Raw genomic sequence first — 22819 nt, 5'->3', positions numbered from 1 at the left:
CAGGCGGCAGGGGAGGGAGGAGCGAGGGCGGGAGGGGGAGGAGGGAGCCGGGCAGGGAGGGAGGTGGGGGGGTAGGGAGGGAGAAAAAGAAAGAAAATATTTTCCGTGTCCCCGCCTGCGGAGTCAGTGTGCGGTTTGGGAGAAAATGTGTCGGATATTTTGGGGCGGTCACGTGGGCGGGCGGGCTCCGAGAGGCCCCGGGATTGTCCCAGCCTAGAGCCGTGCCCCCCTGGAGCCCCCCATTACCGCGAGTCCCTAACACCTCGGCGCTCCATCCCCGAGACCGCCTGACGCCGGGACCTCGGGGCTCCGCGGCCTTCCTTCCCCCGCCCTCCCCTCCAGGTGAGTCAGGCGGGGAAGCCGGCTCGCCCGCCAGCCCTCTGGCTGTGGACGCAGGGGTCCTCCGCTGAAGTGAGCCGGGGGCAGGGACGTCGGGAGCCTCAGGGGTCCTCTTTTTCCGGGGGTGGCCAGGCTGTTAGCCGGGCTTGCGAGGAGGCTTTCTGCCCCAACTTGGAGTTAGTCGTGACCTGGGAAGGGAAAGGAAAGATTTTAGACAGACCAAAGATGATGCCTCTGATTTTTGGTGAGTACTAAGGGAGACCATTTGGGAAAGTCTTGGGCAAACGAACCTATACTGTATTCGGAATGTCAGAAAAGAACGGATTCCCTCTGGTGAGAAAGGGTGGCATTCTTCCACCCCCTGGGGGGAGGTTACTGAAGGGTGGATCTGATGGTCCAGTGGAATGGCACCTCTGCAGAGGTACCATGAAAGGGTCTAGCAAGTGGTCCTGGCTATCTGGGTCAGGGTTCCCTCTGACCTATCCCCAACTACACAAGTAAGCCAATGAAGGGGTGGAGGTGGTTCTTTTGGATATTCTAGAGGGGAAGCCCCAGTGGAACAAAGGAAGAGTTAGAACACTGGGTCGGGTTCAGGAGTCCTGGTCCTGGAGTGCCATTGACAGAGCTTCTCTTGTTTTTACCAGGTCCTCTCACCTCAACCTGGCCCAGTATGTAGAAGGGAATCTCTGCAGAGGCCAGAGGGTAAGAATATGCTTAGTTGGTGGTCATGGGGAGGGGGCAGCAGGGATGGCTGAGGAGGGGACTCCAGGACAAAATGCTCAGATAACACCCTTTTGTAGGTCTTGTAGGGCTCCAGCCTTGGGCAGATGGAACCCTGCTCTTCAAAGGCTAAAGGGGCTTTTGCCCCTATGGTCATTCTTCCAACACTGAGTTGAGGTTGAGGACCACAGCCATTGTCAGTAAGCGGAAGACTTGTAGGGGGTTAAGGGGAGTGTGTGTGTCTGGGGTGCCTGAAGCTTGGGTATCCCAAACACACACACACACACACACACACACACACACACACACACACCACAGAGGCTTAGAACTAGTAGGCAGCACAAGACACGCCCCCTGCAACCCCGGCACACCCCCACCTCTGGCTCAGAAAGCCACCTAACTGGCACCTCCAGTTCCCCCCTCTGCCCCACCCTGCCCGTGCCCTCTGATGCCCACACACATTCCACTGGCATTGCCTGCCTGCCTCCTGGGTACTGCCCCTCCCTGGGGCCAGTGTGTTAGAGGGAGGGCACCTGAGGGTGAGAGGTGGGGAATCAGGGGTCTAGACTCCACCAGCAATGGCAGCGAGCCAGTGAAGCCAGGACCACTGCTGCCTCCTGCCTGCGGGCTGGGGGTGCGCAGGCTGGAGCGGAGGATGCCTGGGTTCTCCACCCATTCTGGAGATGGGGTCATGGAAAAAGGTGGTCGTGTTTATACAGTGGGGAGGGGGGCAGCGGGTGGAGAGCAGCTGACAAGAGCAGCTTTGTTCCAGGCTCTGGAGCGGGCATGGCAGCGGGGAGACGCCCCCTTCCATCCGGCAGCCCCTTCCTCCGTGCCCTCCCCTCAACTCCACCTCATCTCTAAGAGAAGGAGCTTTGTAAGAGCCCTTTCCCCAAGTCAGTTGCCCGCCTTCTAGGTCTTACCATCGGAGGTGGCATCCTGGGAAGGGGGAGGAAGTGTTCTCTGTCTTCTGCAGGTCCCTGGAGAACCCAGGCAGTTAAGACCCTCACTCAGCACTTCCTCTCACTCTGCACTATCTTCAGTTTCTTGCTGTCCTTTTCTACCTGGGACTGAAGCACGTGCCCCTCCCCCCTTCCCAGAGAGACCAAATTTAGGAGAGAGAATCTTTGCTGCCTTGCTTCCTCTGCACCTCCAAGTCTCCCCTCCCAGGCAGTAAGGAGGAAAGCCAGGGCCAGGGAGAGTTGGCTTGCCCTTTGCTTAACTCACAATATCCTTGTGAGGACCTGGGGCCTGAGCATCCCTCCCTCGTACCTCCTGTTGAAACTCTGCCTACCCTAGAGGTTTGTTTCTTATCTGTAGGTAAGATGCCAAGACCAAGATGGCTGGAGTAGAGAACCTATTCCTAGTCTATGCAGAATCCGGGGGGAAATTGGGTTGGGGGTGCTCTACTAGTTCATCACTCTTGGAACTGGAGGGGTTAATTCACCTGGAATGTAGCCCAGCCTGTTGAGCTATGGCCCAGGGGCCTTAGGGGCCCTGGACCCCTGGCTCCACCAGGGTTTAACTTGGGATGAGGACATCATTGACTAGGGAAGGAAAAGGAGAAGGAAGGGTCCTAGATGCTTGGAGTTGATACTTTAGGACTCTGAGGGACACTGGAGTAAAGAGGGTCCTGGGCCTATGGGTGGTACCTAGTGAGATCAGGGGCTTCTTCACACATGAGAAGGGTGACGGTGTTGGGGTTTGGGTTCTTGTAGCTATGATAGTTTATTCCTAGGAGTTTGGAGGTTAAGAAAGATGAGAGAAAGAGAGGAGGAAAAAGCAGAGATACGAAGAGACAGAAATGCTGATCCTAGAAACAATTAGTAATGGAAAGAGATGTAGAAATGCCTGTAGCCTACCTGTGGGATGCCCATGCTGTGGTCCTCTGCCCTTCATCCCATCAGTTCTGGTTACTGGAGCTCCTCTCCCTTAGCTACAGTGTGATGGTGGGAACCACAGGCCTTCTCTGGGGTTTCCCTTTCCTCTCTTGGGCTTCCTCTCTCATTTCCTGGGCTCAGGTTAAAAATCTCAGGGGTGAGGAGAAGCTACATTTGAGGGAGAAAAGAATGTAGGGGGAGTTTTTCAGGGGCCAAAGACAGGTAGAGGCTGAGGAGCAGCACACGGACTGAGAGCAAGGACGGGGCTCTCTGCTCTGGCGGTTATCACACAGAGAGCTCCACCAGCACTGCCAGGTTGAAGAAGAGAGTGGTAAGGGGCATAGGGCGGGTAGGCTGACGGAGGAAGAGTTGGGAGGGGAAACAGAAGGAGTATTGAGGAAGACAGAAGAAGGAAACGATAATTAAAAGAGGCATGCATGAAGTACAAGGTATGAAATATTGACATGGCATTTAACACGTGCCCTACTTTATCCTAAACATGACGAGTTATTGAATCCTCACAACAACCTTACCAACGGGGGGTGGTATTATTCTCTGGTGGTAGGTGAAGAGATTGAGGCACAGAGAGATGAAATAACTCCTCCCAAGTTCCACAGCCAGTAAGTGGGGACATCAGTTTAGGGAGTTTGCACGTGACCATTGTACTGTACGCTCCAAAGCCACATAGGACTCAGGAGTTTCAGCAGAGATAGTGGCTTGCTGCTGCTGGGGTGCTAGAGTTTGAGTTAATTTATCTTTTATTTATTTACTTTTTGTTTGTTTGTTTATTTTTTTGGTTTTTAGAGAAAGGGTTTCTCTGTTTAACAGTCCTGGCTGTCCTGGAACTCACTCTGTAGACCAGACTGGCCTTGAATTCACAGAGATCCACCAGCCTCTGCCTCCCAAGTGCATCACCGAACTCAGCTTGGTTTTCTTTCTCTCCTGATACTGGTATCAAACCCAGGATCTTGCATTTGCTACATGCTAAGCAAATGAACCACCACTGAGCTATAAATCCTCAGCCTGAGTGTTTGAATCTTGGCTTCACCCTTTAAAGCCACGTGACCTTAAGCCAGTCACTAAACCTTAGTTTCCTAAGCTGTAAAATGGGAGTCATAATTTCTTCTTCACAGGACAGATGTGAGGATTAAGATGTCTAGTTGTGATGCTGCGGTCTAGGAATCTCCCCACCAGATGTTCTCAGATCATTGTTCACCTCAGACACTCAGTTTACCCTTCTTTGAAGCTAAACGGAAGAATTTCTTACAATCTGTACATCTTTCTGCTTTGCCCACTCCATGATACTGCAAGTGCCCAAGCCAGAGTAACAAAGGACCAGCTGAGGGAAGGTCATGGTCTTCCCGTGGAGCCTTGGCCTCTAGTTTCTGGCACAGGGGTCTGTGTATAAGGTCACAGGATGTGAAGAGGTGAAGTGACAGCTTTACCTGGAGGGGAGAAACAGAGATAGGAAAACACAAGAAGATAAAGATACGTTCTTTAGCTTAGCATGGCGCACACCTTTAATTCCAGCACTCGGAAGGTAGAGGCAGTGGATCTCTGAGTTCAAGACCAGCCTGCTCTATAGAATGAGTTCGAGGACAGCCAGGCCTATACAGAGAAACCCTGTCTCAAAACAAGAACTCACTCGGAGTGAGTGTTGTCTTTTTTTTTTGTTTTTGTTTGTTTTTCAAGTCAGGGTTTCTCTGTGTAGTCCTGGCTATCCTGAAACTCACTTGGTAGAGCATGCTGGCCTCAAACTCACCAACATCTGCCTGTCTCTGCTTCCCAAATGTTGGGATTAAAGGTATGCGCCACCACTGCGTGGTGTGAGTGTTGTCTTATCTTTCCTTTTTCTTATTTTCTTTCCAGGACCTTTGGAGACCCAGTGGGCAGGCCAGCCAGGGTGGGCACGGAGCCTCCCAGGCCAGGGCAGTGGGCATGGGCGGGGGCTGCAGCTGAAGACTACCCCCGCCCACTACAAATTCCAAGGGATTCCCACACTGCAGCTACCATGGCCACCAATAAGGAGCGACTCTTTGCAACTGGTGCCCTGGGACCTGGATCTGGGTACCCAGGAGCAGGCTTCCCCTTCGCCTTCCCAGGGGCACTCAGAGGGTCGCCACCATTTGAAATGCTGAGCCCCAGCTTCCGGGGCCTGGGCCAGCCTGACCTCCCCAAGGAAATGGCCTCTCTGTGTGAGTCTCAGGGGTCTTGGGGGGATGAGGGCAATTGGGTAGGGGGTGATGTAGAAAATGGACACCCTTGTTGGACAGGTGGGCAGGGAGTTGGACTTGGTCTAGTAGAATGATGATGCTTGGGGGGGCAGTAGGAGTGGAGTTGGGTGTGTTTTGAGGGTAGGATCTGTGAATCAGAGTTCCGTTCAAATATGATCTCAAAGTAGTGGGCCCTAAGACTGCCTCCTGGGTCACTCAGCTAGCAGAAGGGAACCTGTTTGTGTAGACACCAAGGGAGAGTCTGGTGTCCTTCAAGGCTACACGCAGTTGGGAGGTGGGGGGTGGCAGACAGGGGACTAGAGAACCTGAGAAGTTTGTCAGCTGGCTCTGTGATGAAGAGGAGAGATGGAGGTTCTGAGTCTGCAAATAGGAAAGGAACTTAGTGCCAGGTGCCTACATATGTGTGGGGCTGGGAATGTTCTTAAAGGTTCCGAGGAGGACAGAAATAGCCCAGGGACAAAGAGGCAGCTCTTGATCCACCAAAGAAAGAAAGAAAGAAAGAAAGAAATTTAGACCGGTGCAAGGGATGCTCCAAAGCATTCTCCTCCTTGGCTACATGTTTCCATGGTTCTGGTCTTCTCCCATCCCTCCAGGTCTGGAGCACCGCCACACCCTACAGATCCCTACTTGTCCCCCATGCCTGCCCTCTGAGTTAAGCATTTGAATGATGACAGCAAGTAAGGCCTGAGCCTCGTTTTGCTCTCTGGGACCCCTCTTTGCCCACTTGGTGATTGTTCCTCCTGACCAGATCGTGACAGGTGGGAGGTGGGATGGGATGGGGAGCCTTGGCCTCTAGTTTCTGGCACAGGGGTCTGTGTATAAGGTCACAGGATGTGAAGAGGTGAAGTGACAGCTTTACCTGGAGGGGAGAAACAGAGATAGGAAAACACAAGAAGATAAAGATACGTTCTTTAGCTTAGCATGGCGCACACCTTTAATTCCAGCACTCGGAAGGTAGAGGCAGTGGATCTCTGAGTTTGAGACCAGCCTGCTCTACAGAGTGAGTTCGAGGACAGCCAGGCCTATACAGAGAAACCCTGTCTCAAAACAACAAGAAGAAAGATATAGCTCTGAAGCTCAGTAAAAGAGGAGGGGGCCTTTGTGTGATTCTGGGGGTACACTTTGAAAATAGGGGTGACTACACTGGGCTGGCAGCTCTCCTGGAAAAGTATGCTTGTCTCCCAGACCATGTCCAGTTTGTGTGTCTGCTGCGTGTCTGAGACTGTTCATAGGCAGAAGTCAGTGTGAAGAGTCAGGAGGTACTGGGTAGGGACTGCCTGTGGCAGGGCTGTCACTCAACAGGGGCTACCGTGTGGCGTGCAGGGCGAGTGAAAGAACATAAAACTTTCTTTTTTTTAAACTTTAGCTAGACTCCCCTCTTCCTCAATGTTTTTTTTAAATATTTATTCATTTATTATGCATACAATATCTGCCTATATGTGTGCCTACAGGCCAGAGAGGGCACCAGATCTCATTACAGATGGTTGTGAGCCACCATATGGTTGCTGGGAATTGAACTCAGGACCTTTGGAAGAGCAGGCAATACTCTTAACCACTGAGCCATCTCTCCAGCCCCCTCAGTGTTATTCCATGAATCCATCCTATGCCAGTGAGACTAAGCCTCATCTACTATTCCTTTTTTTTTTCTTTTTTCCTTTTCTTTTTTTTTTTTTTTTTGAGACAGAGTTTCTCTGTGTAACAGCCCTGGCTGCCCTGGAACTCGCTCTTGTAGACCAGATCCACTCTGCTGCACCACCACCACCCATATTTCTTGCAGAGAATCATACAATTTAAGCTCTTGGGACTTGATCTTCCCAGGTTCTGTAGGAAGAAACTAAAGGAGCTGTAGTGGGAAAGAGAGAGGAGAAAGATGGTGGTAGTGGGAAGAAGGCTTGGCGACGTGGCCAGTACCCAGGGAAGCTCTCCTTGTGCCCTTGGATTCTGGATGTGTGGAGATGGAGGTCAGGGTTCAAAGTGAGGTCAAGGAAGGAGAAAGTGCCAGGCCGAGCTCCATCCTCAAAGGCTGCCCTGAAGGATGGGAACTGTGAGGAGAAATCTCAGGGAAGGCAGCTGCAGAGGGTGCGGGGAGCTAGCCTAAAGGGACAGGCCCAGGCAGGGAAGTGGCAGGGAGGGTGGGGAGGAGGGGAAGGCCTAGGTCCAGACAGCGTGCTTGGGGTGGGGCATCCAGCTCCTAGTGGTTGTGCCAAAGAGAGACAGGAATCTTGGAGTTTAGGGAAGCTCCCTCTGTGGGAGAGTGACTGGCCAGAGGAGGAGAGGGTGCCACCTCTCCTTCCCTTTGATCTGCTGTCCCCTTTTGACTGTGATGATCTGTCACACATGGGAGGGGTGGATTTCGAGTCAGTCCTACATTTGATGCCTCACCTACACTCACCTTAAATCGCTGTTTCTCATGACATTCTCTCCTACAGCCCTCTCTCGTGTAGGATAAGAAGAGATGATGTAAGAGCTTCTCCTTGGGGGTTGGCTTGTGGATCTTATTGAGGAGTCAGCCCCTGGCACATTGGGGATATCCTTGTTAAGAAGTGTTGGTCCAGCTGGGTGGTGGTGACACCCGGGAGGCAGAGGCAGGGGGATCTCTGTGAGTTCAAGGCCAGCCTGGTCTACAAGAGCTAGTTCCAGGGCAGTCAACAAAGCAACACAGAGAAACCCTGTCTTGAAAAACAAAACAAAACAAAACAAAAAGCCTTGGTCCACGTCTTAGGGCTCTCCTGGGCCTCAGTGGGTGAGGCAGGCATCTTAGAACCCTGTGGTGGAGGAAGGGAGAGGTAAGGCGAGGTGAGCTAGGCAAGCATAGACCTGTGTGCATGGAAACAGAGGGGAGTGTCTGGGCATATGCACCCGTGAGTGTGCATGCATGCACATTGAATTGCATGCATTCATGTGAATGTATCTCTGATGAGCACTGATGTGCAGTATATTTGTTTTTCAAGACTGCAGGGATAGATTGTACATGCAGAGAAGGGATAGTGTGGCCTTGAAGACCTGGCCCAGACTGTCCTCCAAATGTTGTGGCGATAATAACTGCCATGGCCGTGGAGCCAGCGTCCGTGGGGCCAGTGTCCGTGGGGCAGGAAGCCCAAACTCCTTCATACTAAGTTACTTGGAGACACTGAAGGCCCGCTGGCACAAAGAGAATAGGAGTTCTATCTAAACTGGAGATGCCCAGACCTAAACGGGAGGGTAGCTATACAGGTGCAGACACAGAGAGGGCCCAGGCACTTGGAGAAAGAAGCAAGGAAAGCAAGCTGTGGCAGTTGAAGGTGGCAAGCAGGCGGCAGTGAGGTCTCCTCCGAGAAAAACCCCAGTGGTTGCCTCTTTCCCCTCCCCTCCCAGCCTCTCCTCCTCCGGCTCCAACTCCTGCTCCAGGCCGACACAAACGGGGCTTTGATTGCAACAGGAAACCTCTCCGGCGGGGGGAGCCGAGCTTGCCGCCGCCGCTGGGGCCCAGGCGGCACCCCCCCCTCTGGGCCCCCTACCCTGTCCCAGCCCCCATCCAGCCAAGAGCTCCTCCTGTCCTTGCTTCGGGCCTCTTCCTTTCTTTCACACCTCCCTCCTCCTCTTCAGAAGACCCCTCCTAGTGCTCCTCAGGTGGGACTGGCCTTTAGGACTTACCCTCCTGGGCGGGGCCTACTTCTGTTTGAAATACCCCTTCAGTTTTTAGAGAGAGACTTTGGGAAAAAAGGAGTTACTAAGCAAGAAGAATGCCAAGCCAGTGATCCTCAGACCTCTTCTAGAGGTGGCAAGACGGGAAAGAGGTGGCAAGCTGTCCCGGTCCCCAAACTTAGTCCTAGCCAAACTCAAACTTTGCCAAGGGCTGGTAGAACTGTGAGGGGTGAGCAGGCTGGATGCTTGAGAGCTATTGGCCTTCTCAGTGGGGGAGGGGCACATTCTTTGCCCCTGGGACCACAGCTTCTCGAGGATCTAGCTGGGAGGGGGGTGCACCCTAGTGGTGGGGATCATAGAGAAGGGGGTGAGTCAGGCACCAGCCCCCCTTCATGCCCCCACCAAGGCTGGCGGGGGAACATCTGGTTCCCATGAAATGCTAGGAGACTAATGGGTCTAATTGCTGCAATAAGGGCGTGGGGGGGACGCTTTGGGGAAAAGAGGGGCACTAGATCCCCCCCCATTTTGCTTTCAATCCAAGACTGTACTTGGGATTGATGGGATGTGTTGGCCTGATACCCTAATGCCTGGTCCTAAGGCCCGCTTTCCCAGCATTGCTTTTGAAGCACACAGAGATGGGATGATGAGGAGTGGGGTGCATCTGGTGAAGAGAAAGGGGGGCTCTTGAGAACTCATGGCTTCCTGGAGCCCTCCCCCCACTCTTGTGCCCTCCTCCCAAACCCCTCCCTGTGGCCTGGCCACTTCTGGTTCTGATTACCAACCAGGCAGGCCTGACTTAATTGGGACCTTTCAGATTTCAGAGGGGGAAGGGGAACTTACAGGCCCAAAGTTGACTAGTCAAGGCCTTTTTCTCCTTGTTTTTTTGGGGTACTCTTCGTTTTCTCCTTTTATCCTACCGGCCCTATTCCAGTTTAGGCACTTATTCCTCTTTTTTGGGGGGGTACGGTTAGATTAAAAAATGGAGTGTTAGGGTTGGGTCATGAAGGGAAACTTCATACTAGGTTGGAAAGATCTTGTCTTCCTATTCATTCCTGCTGCAAGCTACCAGTTTGCCTGTCCACCCCAGCCCACCATCGCCATCCGCATTTTAGGCCCTCCTCCCCAGCCCTGCCCCCCCCCCGTCCCTGGCAGCAACCCGTTCCCCTCCCCCGCTCCCGTCTTCTTTGCCTACTCTGGCACCCCTTCCTGCTTTTTATTCTTCCATCAGGCGCCCCACTCTCTCAGCACCCGGTGCGACCCCGACTCGGTACAGCAGATTCTTAGAAAAGTGCGCCCCGCCCTGGCTCAGCCACAGCCGCCGGGCGGGGGAAGGGGTCGGGCCGGGCGCTGCTCCCGCTCCCGCTCCCGGGCGCTCCCCGTGTGAGCGGCGCTGACAGAGCCGGCTGGGCCGGCCCGCCGGGCGGTCGGGCGGTCGGGCGGGCGGGGCGCGGGGGAGGGGGCGGTTTCCGGGAGTCGCCGCCACTGGCGTTGTCCCAGGGCCAGGGTCCCCGTTCCAGGCGGCCTAGCAAGGGCAAACTTCTGACGTGGCCAATCTTTACCCTCTCCTCCCGGCGAGGGCGCCCAGGGGGCACTCAAGGTGGCACTGAGGGAGGAGGGGCAGCTATTTCCTGAGGTGGGGTATAAGTGACCCTCAGCAGCGAGTGACCAGCAGGGCAATCAGCGCGCAGGGGAGCCCTTAGTACAGTGGAAACTCGGGGTAGGGGCAGTTGTGTGCGGGGGAGCACTTTGGTACTGTAGGGACAGTGCAGGGGGTAGTTTTGTGTCCCCAAAGTGAAGTCAGGTTCTGGGAGAGGGCACTGAGCGAGGTAGTCGAGGCACTTTGGGAGTGTCAGTCGCGGGATAGAGCTTCGGGGACTTTGAGGGAGGCGGCCCAGCCCTCGGCGGAGGAAGGACAGCCGGAGCTAGGAGGGGTAGACTCTCCGCTGCGCTGAAGGGGGCGGGGGGGGGGGGGACTCCGCTGCGGAGCTGGCGACGGCCTGGGCGGGGTGGGGCGGGGCCGGGTCAGGAGGAGGTGAGCGCGCCCGGCCACCCGCCCCGAGGGGGGTTCCCGGAGAGTTCACCGCGGGCGCGCGCTCTGGCCCTCGGACCGGGGGTGGGAAGAACGGGAAGGAAGGAGGCGGCCGCGAGCGCTGAGCGGCAGGAATGCAGTGTTCTGCTCCGACGCGCGCGCACGAACGGAGGAGGAGTCGGGCCTGGGAATGAGGGGGGTGGAGGTAACGCAGGTCCTCCGGCTCTGCAGAGCAGCGCGGGGCATTTCAAGGTTCCCCTCCACGCAGTCATCCTTAACACTCTTGCTTGTGTTGACTTGTGCCGAAGAAAGGGTTGAAGGGAGGGGGAAGACGCTGTAAAAGGAAATGCGTGCATTTTAGTTCCTCCACTCCTTCCCCCAATCCCAATCTGGGCACGCGCCTAAGTGCAAATGCGTGCAAAACCTCAGGACTGTAGAGAGAACCTGATTTCAAGCATTTTCCTGAGTCAGGTGTATTTGCACAAATTCGGGCACCTATGAATTTATTGTGGGTGCAGATATGCTTGTGCACTATTGCACATTTGCAAATTTGTATTGCTTGCCATAATAAGTGCATGCACAGATGTATGTCTAAGCAAGCGCGTGCGCCGCGCAGCGAGTAGACGAGTGTGAATGTGTAAGTGCTCCACTCCCCGCTCTGCTCATCTTGGTGCCCGGCCCCCTTCGCTCTCCAAGCCCCACCCCCATCCCTCCAGGCTCTGCTTTTACAAAAGGTCTCCACAGTGCTCGCTGCCCAAGCACCCTAAGTGAGCTTGACGGAGGCAGAAACTGCTGCTTCGCCTCCGCGCCCCGCCCAGTCCCTTTCCCTTGCTGGGGATCCCCCCTCTTCCCCGCCCACCCCTTACCCCCCATGGATCTCAGCGCCCTACGCTAGCCCTCCCCCTCCCCCCTCCAGGAGCAGGGCGCTGCGGGGGGAGGAGGGGGAATGGGCTGCGGGTCCTCGATATTCTAGCACCCAGTTTCTCTCCAAGCCGGCTCGCGATGTACGACTGCATGGAATCGTTTGCCCCGGGTCCGCGACGGCTCTATGGGGCCGCCGGGCCCGGGGCCGGCTTGCTACGCAGAGCCACTGGCAGCTCCTGTTTCGTCGGACTTGAGTCTTTTGCCTGGGCGCAACCTGCCAGTCTACAATGTAGGTGTTCGAATTTGGGGGTAGGGTATTGGGTGTACGAGAAGCTGGTGCTTACTATTTCCGTAGGTAAAGTTTAAACCTGGGGTGCAAGCGGGTATTCTGGTCCTTTCTATGTGAGGTACTGGCCCTTTAAACATGAGGGCCTCAGAGTTGGTCTCCTTTGCGTGAGTGCTGTAGTGTTTGGAGTTGTGTGTGTTTTTTATGGTGGGTATTTAGCTAGTGCTTTGGTTGATGCCACTCCCGAGTTCCTGGGGATAGGAGAGACGGATTTATGTTGTTAGTGTGTCCTCAGGTCCTTAGTTGGAGGGATATGGCACCCAGGACCGTGGGTGGCGTCCCTAAAGTCCATGCGGGAAGTTGGGAGCATTTTTTAAAAAAAATTGCAAAGCCTATGCAGACCTTTGCCTAGGAGATGTGGGTGTGGAACAGGGGTCTCTACCCACTGTCACCCTCTGCGCCTGTGTTGGCAGAGTTGCGTGACCCGGTGTGGGGATGTTTGTGGCATGAGGTCGGGAGGGCGTGTGCCTTGCGTGGCTGCGGGGGCGGTTTTGGAAAGTGCTGTGTTCTAGAGAGCATCCTGTGTGCTCTGCTTGTGGGGTGCAAGGGGTGTGCACAGAAGAGCGAGAAAGCTGGATTCTGTGTTTATCCTCATTAAAACAAACAAACAAAAAGCTGGAAGTGTGTATTCGGTTGTCTTGACAGATGACTTTTTTCTATGGCTCCAGCACACAACTTCAGCAGGAAGAGAAAAGTTTCAAGCCAAGTGTATGGAGTGGGGGGGGTGGTGGTCTGGAAGTGACAGCCGGTAGGGGAGAACAATCGTCAGGCCCCCAAATATCCGTCTTTCCCTTCTCTGTAATGGGAGATGCCAGGCATGGGGCCCTGGAACCCCTTTCCAGAGCGGTAATAAAAAGCTGGGGACTGAGAGGCAGTAAAAATAAAGTCCAGATGAGAAGCGGCTTTGAAGCCTGGGCCACAGTGCCTGGCGGGGGTGGGCTATGAAGAAGAGGCTGGGATAGGAGCCTGGAACACCCCCCCCCCAGATTTACTGGGGGTTGGCACTGCGCTCGTAGCCCGGGTACGGATGACTGCAGACCTAGGCTTGGGGGCACTCTGGGAAGGGGCGGGCAGCGGGCGGGGTGGCAGGCGCTGGGGGAGTGCGCACGCCGGGTCACTGAGCCCCCGCCAACGCGCCTCGCTCCTTGGCACTCGGCAGCGCTGTTTACAAGTTCAGTTTTTTTTTTTTTTTTTTTTTTTTGTTCCAGGGCAGAGCTACTCAGATTTAACAACTGGGAGAGTGGAAAAGGGAGGTAGCAGACAGGAGACAGTATTGGGGATGGGTGGGATAAGAATTGAAGTGTGCTATTTAAAGGGTGAGACAACATGGTACTAATACCAAATTTCTGTGAATCCTTAACCTTGTCATGCCCAGAATAACGGGAGATTAGGCACACTGGTTGGTGTTTGACATAGAGATAACTTGCAGAGGCCCTGGGCAGGGGCCATTTAGACCTCTAGAGACCTTTTGGGCTTGGTAGCTCAGAGTTTTTGTGTATTAGTTTGATCTGGTCAGTTTGACTAGCAGGGCCCTGGTGGGCACCTAAAACCAGCGGCAGGCCTCCTGGCACTCTCAAGGAGGGAACGTATTTCAGAGTAGAGCTGAGTGGTGTGTCTGTGACACTTGGATGGGGACCTGGGTGTCCTGCTGTTGTGCTGGCCTACTGTGGTGTTTCTACAGTTTCTATGGTGGTAGACCCGTTGGCTTGTAACTGTGTAGCCCACTGTTGGGTGCTGCTTGTCATCCACCTACATGGACTAAGTATGGCTTGATGTCTGTTTAGAGCTCTGGGTCCCGCTAAGGAACCCACAGGCAGTCTGCCTGCTTTTGTGTCTGTGTGTGTCTTTGCCAGGCAGTGGTGGCACACGCCTTAATCCCAGCACTCGGGAGGCAGAGGCAGAGGCAGGCAGAGCTCTGTGAATTCGATGCCAACCTGGTCTACAGAGCGACTTCCAGGACAGGCTCCAAAACAAGACAGAGAAACCCTGTCAGAAAAAAACCAAATGAAAAAAAAAAAGGACGTCTTCAAGGAGCTGTGTGTGAGTGTTCGCGAGTCCCGGCAGCTCAGCTCTGGGCCTCGCAGCTGGGAGCGTTTACAGCCGCTTATAACGAGTTTGTTTGAAGCTCCGCTCAGCCTGGCCAGGAATTTCCTCAATTTCAGCAATTTGGGCTTTAAAAGGAGAAAACCCTAGAGCCCACCCCCTCCTCCTCGGCAGGGGCCTGTTCCTAACCCTGCAGCAGCAGCAGCCCAATGTAGAGGTCTCAGCTTGGGGTGAAGAGGGGATCACCCTGCCTCCCAGAAGACCCTGTTAGCATTTTAGCTCCCTCCACCCACAGTGACTTCAGAACCATTGAGTTGCACTTTAGGATACAGGGGGGGCGAGGAGGTGCCAGGGGAGTGTCGAGAATGGGTGACAGTGCCACTAAGATGGGAAAAGCTGCCCAAGGGCAGGCTCTCTGGGGCCTGCCATCTTATAATTGGCTGGTGCTACCCCATGCCAGTCTGACCGCACCCAGGCCTTGCGCAAGAGAGGAAATGAGGAAATGGGGTAGTGCTTTGTGGGTAGAGAGGGCGTCAGTGCAGGAGAGAGTACCAGCCCACGCACGGGCCTGTGGACAAGGCCCGTGCCCTGGCGACCCCCGGATGGGCTGAAAGAGCAAGGACCTGAAAGGCATCCCAGTCCTTCCCACGCCTCTAGGCACCTACTACAGACACAGGCAACCCCACCCCCAGTCCTGAATAAACTCCCAGCACTCACCCTTCTGCCCCCACTCCTTGCAGGGGGGGCTCAAACTCCAGAAGGATTCTTATGCAAATTGGGTATGTGGGGGTGGGGGTGAGGAGGGCTTCCCTCTTTGTGAGGTCCCCAGCTTTTGGGCCTCCCTCTCATTGCTTTGGGTCAGTTGCACTTGTGACCAGGTGGGCTGCAGAGGGTGAGACGAAGGACACGGTACAGGAGGTGGGTTCAAAGGCTACTGAGGATCTTCAAGCTCTCTTCCAGTCACTTGGGCCTTGCAAATGTGGGTAACCGGTCCTGCAGGCTGAATAATTTTCAGAAGTCCTAAGCCTCTGAGGATGAGGATGTCACACTCATACAGCCTGCGGCCTGGACCTAGCAGCCTCCTCTATGAAGAGTGGGCTTCCCCTACTCTGGGCGTGGGCTAAGATTCCTTCCAACTACAGTTGTTTTCTGAGACTTTTATGAGTGAAGCCTGGCTCCGAAAGGGTCTGGGATCGCTCCCTTCCCCCTCGGCTCTGTTTACTCTAGGTCACCTGACTCTGTGCTCACCCCCAAACTGCTCCTAGACCTAAGGATCTGAGCAAATACCTGTCTCCCTCCAGCTTCTTTCCCTAAAGGCCACTTAGCTCTGGTCAGAAGACCTGAGAGCCTTGTCTCCGCTGTCAGCTGGCAGTGTGAAACTGAGCTGCTCACCCTACTGGTAATGCTTCTCCTTTCAGGAGTGAATTAAATGAATTAAGTCATTCAGCCAGGTGCAGGCTGTAGGTGGCCTGCAACTGTCCATCGGCTCCACTTCTGCTGCCCAGAAACTGAGGATGGTGGAACTCAGTGCTCCCGGGGTGACAGGGAGTCCTAGCTCTGCCATTCCCCACTTTTTTTTTTTTTTAATGTGTATAGGTGTTTTGCCTGTATGTGTTTTTGTGTGCCATGTATGTGCCTGGTGTCCACAGAGGCCAGAAGAGGGAACTGGATTCCTGGACCTGGTTACAGATGGTTGTAGGTGCTGAGAATTGAGCACCCGGTCCTCTAGAAGGGTTGCCAGTGCTCTTAACCGCTGAGCCATCTCTCCAACTTTATGACTGGGGAAATAAAAGCAGAGACGTTAACTTCTAGGTTGGCATTGGTCTGGAATCTGGAGGAATGAGCATCAATGTAGAAGAGTAGTTGGCCAAATGGGGGCCGGGAGTGAGGGTGGGTGGTAGGGGCCTGAAATCCCAGCAAGCTGGGGACAGTGACTGCCTGGACACAGCAGGTCCCAAGAGAGGCCATTAGGTGAGGATGCTTCTGCTGACCTGCTGCTTTTCCCCCCAGCGGTGGAGACACAGAGCACTAGCTCCGAGGAAATGGTGCCCAGCTCTCCCTCACCCCCACCACCTCCTCGGGTCTATAAGCCATGCTTTGTGTGCAATGACAAGTCTTCCGGCTACCATTATGGGGTCAGCTCATGTGAAGGCTGCAAGGTGTGTATATGGTGGGGTAAGACTAGAGATGGGGACACACGGGTAGAATGCTTGCTTAGCATATGTGAAGCCTCAGCAACACATAACAGAGACCCTCTGACCAAAAACAATATCGTGGAGGGGGCACTCTTCCCTTTAAATTGGGTTAGTAGAAGGTGTTTGGTGCCAAGCCTGACTTGAATTTTATCCTTGGGGCCCACGTAGTGGAAGGAAAAGAGAAGTAACTACTCTGACTTCTACTTGTACCCTGTGGTTACATATGTACCCTCCACCCCCAATACGCACAAAATAAATAATGAGAAATATTTTAAAGATGGGGGACCCAGGTGCTGTGTTCATATGAGTTTTGCCTGTGTGGGATGAGGGGCTGCTCGGTGCATGGATGATTGACAGATGGGGTGAGGTGCTGAGGTCGCAGGTCAGTGTCAGAATGCCTGCTAGCATGCAGAAGGCTCTAGGTTCAGTCATTTCTCCAGCACTCCTGTCACAAACAAAACAGACTGGGTCAGGCCTAGGGCCACCTGTATGGTTTGAGAAATGTTAGTGTCCCCAGCATCCTGTTTCAACGACACGCCTCCTGCTCTCAAATTCAGGGCTTCTTCAGGCGCAGCATCCAGAAAAACATGGTGTATACATGTCACCGTGACAAAAATTGTATCATCAACAAGGTAACCAGGAATCGCTGCCAGTACTGCCGGCTACAAAAGTGTTTCGAAGTGGGCATGTCCAAGGAAGGTAGGTTCCCTGCTCCATCCTATGGCCTTCTCTTCCATCTTGCCCCATCCTGTGGTCTCCCCCGTTGCTGTCCTGCTTCACTGACTGGCCTGGAGCTGCTTCCTTCTCCAAGACCAGCCCTTTAGATTGGCTTCTTTCACCTGTGGGCCACAACCGGCTACCATTCTCCCCTCTCTTAACTATTCTTCTGAAACCTGGGTCCTAGGGTTTTTCTTTCTTCTCTCTGATGGAGCCGGAGGGTTAGTCTGGTCCCTCCCCTCCTCTGTTCTTTCACAGGACAGGTCTGGCCCCTCCTTCCCACCCCCCCACCATTGTGCTGCCAAGGCTATAAGTGGATATCCTGCCTGCATATCCTGCCCCCCCCCAACCTCCAGCTCCTGCGGGGCAACCGGAAGGGCAGGATGGAGCCCAATTGGCCTGGGGAGGGAGCATGGCTTCAGGCCCTGGGTGGGGCTGGGGCAAACCAGCCTGGAAATGGGAGTTTATGTAGAAGATAGGGAAATTAAGGCACTAATTAGGGTTCCAGGGAAGAAATGTATATTCTTACTGAGAACTGAGCACTCTGAGCTGACTGCGAGGGTCCTGACTTCCCCTTTGCTCCAACCCCAAGCTGTAAGGAATGACCGGAACAAGAAGAAAAAAGAGATAAAGGAAGAGGGTTCACCTGACAGCTACGAACTGAGCCCACAGTTAGAGGAGCTCATCACCAAGGTCAGCAAAGCCCACCAGGAGACTTTCCCCTCGCTCTGCCAGCTGGGCAAGTACACCACGGTGAGGAGCGGGCAGCGTCTGGGGAGGGCGCTGTGTGCCTCAGGAATGGACAGGGCTGCGGGGTCTGTAGTGCAGAGGGGAGCCTTCACATCTAATTCATCTTTACTTCCTGCAGAACTCCAGTGCAGATCACCGGGTACAGCTGGACCTGGGGCTGTGGGACAAGTTCAGTGAGCTGGCCACCAAATGCATCATCAAGATTGTGGAGTTTGCTAAGCGCTTGCCAGGTTTCACAGGACTCAGCATTGCTGACCAGATCACTCTGCTCAAGGCTGCCTGCCTGGATATCCTAGTGAGTTAGCCTATGAGTTCTGGACCAGTTTGACCCTTTTCTCTGCTGAAGCTCTTTCTGTCTTAGCCTTTGCCTCCTGTTTACCGAGCCTTCCCTTTCCAATCTCAGAGTTCTTCCTCAGGGGCAGCACTAACTACTGTGCTTACCCTCAACCTCTAGATGCTGCGAATCTGTACAAGGTATACCCCAGAGCAAGACACCATGACATTCTCGGATGGACTGACCCTGAACCGTACCCAGATGCACAATGCTGGCTTTGGGCCCCTTACAGACCTCGTCTTTGCCTTCGCTGGGCAGCTGCTGCCCCTGGAGATGGATGACACAGAGACTGGGCTGCTCAGTGCCATCTGCCTCATCTGTGGAGGTGCGGGGGCGCCCCCTGGTGTCTGCATGGGCTACCTTTTCTACCACATTATCCACACTGGTTCATGACTCCATCCCACAGACTTCTCAGATCATGTATATCCTTACTGGCTAACCAAGCTAAGGACAAAAGGAGGAGGCAGAGTCCAGGGAACTCAGAAACCCTGGCTACAGTGCTGAGATGTAGGAGTGATGGGCAGGAGCAAGGTCCTTGCTGAGTGGTTAAAGGTACAGGCAGGCCTTACGTCAGGGGAAGATAACCTGGAGGGTCAGGGACGGCGGTGAAGGGGCTGAGGAGACAGTCTGACTTTGAGGCCCTCAGAAGAGGGTCTGTTGGGGGTCAGCCACCTGTCACCATATCCTTCCCCACCCACTCCACTGTACTTACCTGTACAGACCGCATGGACCTGGAGGAACCCGAGAAGGTGGACAAGCTGCAGGAGCCCTTGCTGGAAGCCCTGAGGCTTTACGCCCGGCGACGGAGACCCAGCCAACCCTACATGTTTCCAAGGATGCTTATGAAAATCACTGACCTCCGGGGCATCAGCACCAAGGGTTCGTTATGAGTCAGCCCCTTCCCAGATCTGCAGGTCTCCTGAGTCACACGGTGGGCAGGCTAAGGAAGAGAGGGGAGCTGAGAATCCAGTGACCTCCATGGAGTCTTAGCTTGACTGTATCCTCCTGGGAAGATTTCAGACAAATCTTTTTCTTTTGGTTTGGTTGCTGGTGTGTGTGTTGCTAGGGGTAGAACCCCAGTTCCTGCACGTGCTAGGGAAATACTCTATGCATAGTGACACCCCAGCCCTCCTTATTTTTCTGTTTGGAAACTGGGTGGGCTAAACTTAATACTGCCTCAAAAGTTGATCATAAGAACTAAATGAACTCACTACATAGAGATGGCAATTAAGAGCCTGGCATGGAGCCGTGCGTGACGAATGGTGGTTCGCACATGTCATTTCAGCAATAGAGAGACTGAGGCAGGAGGATTACTTTGAGCTCATGAGTTCAAGGCTAGCCTGGCCATTACCACGATCACAGAGAGTTCTCTTGAGCAGTGCTGGCTCAGAAGAGTGCCTGTAACATAAGCATTTGATTAGCATTATCTGTTATAAAAGTTATTAATAACTGGCCCTGAAACAGCCGGAAAGCTCTGGACGTTAGACCTGATGACTGTGCTGTATCATTGGGCTCGAAGATGCATGCAGTGTGGTCTTCAAAATCTTTTTTGCATTTATTTATTTATTGTATACGGTGGGGTGGGGTGTTCTGGTCATTGTATGATGTAGAGATTAGAGGGTAGCCCACAGGAGTCAGTTCTTCTTTCGCAGTGTGGGCCCTTGAGGTGCCAGGCGGGCTGACAAATGCCCTTACTCACTGAGGTATCTTACCGGCCCGAAAAATGTTTTACTTATGAGTATTATTGTGTGTGTGACATGTGTGCCATACGTGTGTGGAGGTCAGATGACAGCTCTGTAGAGTTGATTCTCTCCGCTCACCTTTATGTCGGTTATTGGAGCAAACTCAGGTTGGTAGGCTTGTGCTTGCTTATCCACTGAGCCATCTGCCGTCTCACAAACCCACAGTGCAGTTTTGAAAAGATGCTGGGCATTTGTGGCACACGCCTTTAATCTCAGCACCTGGGAGGCAGAGGCAGATGGATCTCTGTGAGTTCAAGGCCAGTCTGGTCTACAGAGTGAGTTTGAAGACAGCTGAGGCCACACAGAGAAGCCCTGACTCAGAAAACCAAAAGAAAAGACACCCCAAAAACTTGTGGTACATGCCTGTAATTCCAGCGCACAAGAGGCCGAAGCAAGAGGATTGCTTCAAATCCAAGGCCACCCAGAGCGCTATAGCAAGACTGAAGTTGCATGCTTTGGCATTGGCCTCTCACCCCAAGGGTTGAGGTTAGCTGACAGAGTTCCAAGATAGCTGGGGCTACATAGTAAGATCCTGTCTCTAGAAAAGGAGCAAAAGAGAAGAGAAAGCCTGAAGTCATGAGACAGCAGGCAGCAGGCTGGGTATTGTTCAACCAGCAGCTCTAGGCAAGGTGAAGGCACGTAGAAACCACACGAAAGCAGAGGTAGGAGAAGCGATGCGTCTAAGCCCAGAGTGCTTGTGGTCACAGGGAAGTCAAGTCAAGGAAGTTTGGGGCAGGACCTCTACCCACGTGCTTCTGCCTTTCCAAGCCTCTTCCCTTCTCTTGTAGGAGCAGAAAGGGCCATTACCCTGAAGATGGAGATTCCAGGCCCAATGCCCCCCCTGATCCGAGAGATGCTGGAGAACCCTGAAATGTTTGAGGACGACTCCTCGAAGCCTGGCCCCCACCCCAAGGCTTCCAGTGAGGATGAAGCTCCAGGGGTCCAAGACAAAGGGGGCCAAAGTCCCCAACCTGACCAGGGCCCCTGACCTACCCCACTGTGGGGCTGGGCTCCAGGCAGCAGACTGACCATTCCCCAGGCACCAGTGACTGGGGGAGGACCTGCCCTGCCCACTCCCCACCTTTCCAATGAGCTCATTGTTTTGCCAAAGTTTCTAGGGGTGCCTGTGTTCATCCCTGTCCTGTTCTAACTGGCTCACTCTACAGTCCTGGAGGACTGCCCTGCACCTACCAGAAGAACGGAGAAGGGGTGAGCCTGAGTCTCAACTCTATATCTCAGCACTGCCCATCAGATTCAGGCCACAGGCTCCCGGGGCAGGAGGAAGCCCCGCCTTCCCACAGCTTCTTCCTCTGCCAGGTGCTTGGGCCTCTGGGAACAAACAGGAACACTAGAGACCAAAATGGGGAGGTCCTCAAGGAGGGCTGAGCCCACCCTGGTGCCCTACCCTGGGTGCCCAATGCTGTGTGATGAACCTGCCATGCACACTGCCCCATGCCCCATCCTCCTGCCAGGTGTAGGGGCAGGCTGGACCCTGCATTTCTGGGGTGGGGCCTGAGGGTGAAGGGAGAAGCATAAGCCCTTTCTGTACCTCTCTGCTGAGGTGCAGCTCTCATCCTGGGCCCTCTATTTTATAAACCCCTCCCTTAGCCCTGTCTTGTGCCTTGGCCTCCTGCCCCCATCTCAGCCGTCAGACAGGGACCCTCCTACACTACAGAGGGGACAGGGATCCCTCTCCTAGTGCCTTCTACCCTTGACCCCCAGAGCAGCTTGGCCCGGGGAGGGGAGATGCTGCTTAGCTGATCCCACCCTGACCCAGAGGAAGCCTCTATTTATTTATTAGCTTTTGTTTACACCCTGGAATGACCCTTTCCTCCAGGGGTCTTGTGTGGGGGAGCCCAGGGCCTCTGTGACCCCTTCCTTCTTCCCCCAACCCCCCATTTGTATTTAGCTGCCAAATAAGATTCCTGCAGGCTCCCCCTTTTCTCTGGGGGGTCAGGGTGCTGCCCCCTCCCCTCTGTTTACATCTCCCCCCCACCCCGCTGTATCGCATATTGCTGAGTTTTCTATTTTTGCAAAATAAAGTGATGGAAACTCATGGGATGTGGCTCCCTCTGGGCCGAGTCACCAAGACAGGGGAGTGACCTGCTGACCTGGAGAAGGAGCTGGGTCGGCAGTGGAGCTGCTAACAAACTTCATGGTTTTCTTGGGGAGCAAAAAAAGTAACAAACTATGTTCAGCAGCTGCAACAAGGGAGGACTGGGATCTGCAGGGCCGGCCCACTCTGAATGTTTGGCCTCCTCTGCCCACCAGTGAGTTCTTACCTTTGGTAGGATCCTAATGAGCTCATGATGTCTAAGTGTGTATTTGCTCTGCTCTGCCAGGGCTCTCTTGAAATTTTGTTTGGTTTGCACAGTTATTTCTAGACTTGGAAGAGAACTGCAGCCCCACATCTAAGCTACAGTGCTTTTTGGGTGCGTTTGTTTTGACACAGGGTCTCACTATATCTCAAACTGGCCTCCAACTAGTAATCCTCCTACTTCACCCTCCTGAATCTTGGGATTACAGACCTGAGCCACCCGTCCCGGCTTAGTGTTTATTGAACTCACTCTTAGGGGACTCTTGCATCCTCTGTGCTGCACTATCTACCCTATGACCCACTCACTTGAGGCTTCTCTTCACCCTGCGTCCCTCCCCCCATTCCTTCCTCGACTCTCCTGTCACTTTGTCTCCTAATGTTCTCTACCTTCTGCAGGTCTTAACTCTACCCCACCACAGCCCCTTGCCCTCTGTGAATCCCTTCACAGCCCCCCACTCTGCCTTGGGACAGTGTTTTGCTTACCTTGCTCTTGGATCTCTTCAGCAGTGACCTGAGCATCTGGGAAGGAGGTAGGTGTGGGACAGGGGAGCCCAGAAGAGGAGGAGAAAGCAGAAGAAGAAAGTGAAAGAAGATTTAGAGGAAACCACAGGGCCAGGGAAAAGAGGGCATTGCCATGGTAACCACTGGTTGAGGGGGAAGGGCAAAAGGTCCGGCTGCCCCACAG

General features: G+C 54.0%; 1 protein-coding gene across 4 annotated transcripts; it reads left to right on the top strand.

Moving 5' to 3' along the window:
* The first annotated feature begins 104 nt into the window (after nucleotides 1-104).
* Nucleotides 105-21876, top strand: Rarg (retinoic acid receptor gamma). Of its 4 annotated transcripts, none has more exons than XM_087899337.1 (10): nucleotides 105-342; nucleotides 984-1041; nucleotides 4809-5134; nucleotides 16090-16238; nucleotides 16832-16973; nucleotides 17584-17744; nucleotides 17860-18036; nucleotides 18196-18400; nucleotides 18796-18954; nucleotides 20606-21876. In XM_087899337.1, exons 3-10 carry the CDS (start codon nucleotides 4951-4953, stop codon nucleotides 20803-20805), a joined length of 1377 nt encoding a protein of 458 aa, XP_087755463.1. In that variant the 5' UTR covers nucleotides 105-342; nucleotides 984-1041; nucleotides 4809-4950; the 3' UTR covers nucleotides 20806-21876. The 4 variants fall into 4 exon arrangements, with proteins under 4 accessions (XP_087755463.1, XP_087755464.1, XP_087755465.1 ...); XM_087899338.1 differs by lacking the exon at nucleotides 105-342 and adding an exon at nucleotides 381-583; XM_087899339.1 differs by lacking the exons at nucleotides 105-342; nucleotides 984-1041; nucleotides 4809-5134 and adding an exon at nucleotides 11354-11979.
* The last annotated feature ends 943 nt before the right edge of the window (nucleotides 21877-22819 follow it).

The sequence above is a fragment of the Myodes glareolus genome, chromosome 19, assembly GCF_982192425.1.
Source record: "Myodes glareolus chromosome 19, mMyoGla1.1, whole genome shotgun sequence".
In the NCBI taxonomy this organism is placed as follows: Eukaryota; Metazoa; Chordata; class Mammalia; order Rodentia; family Cricetidae; genus Myodes; species Myodes glareolus.
This window is presented reverse-complemented; position numbering and strand designations above follow the sequence as displayed.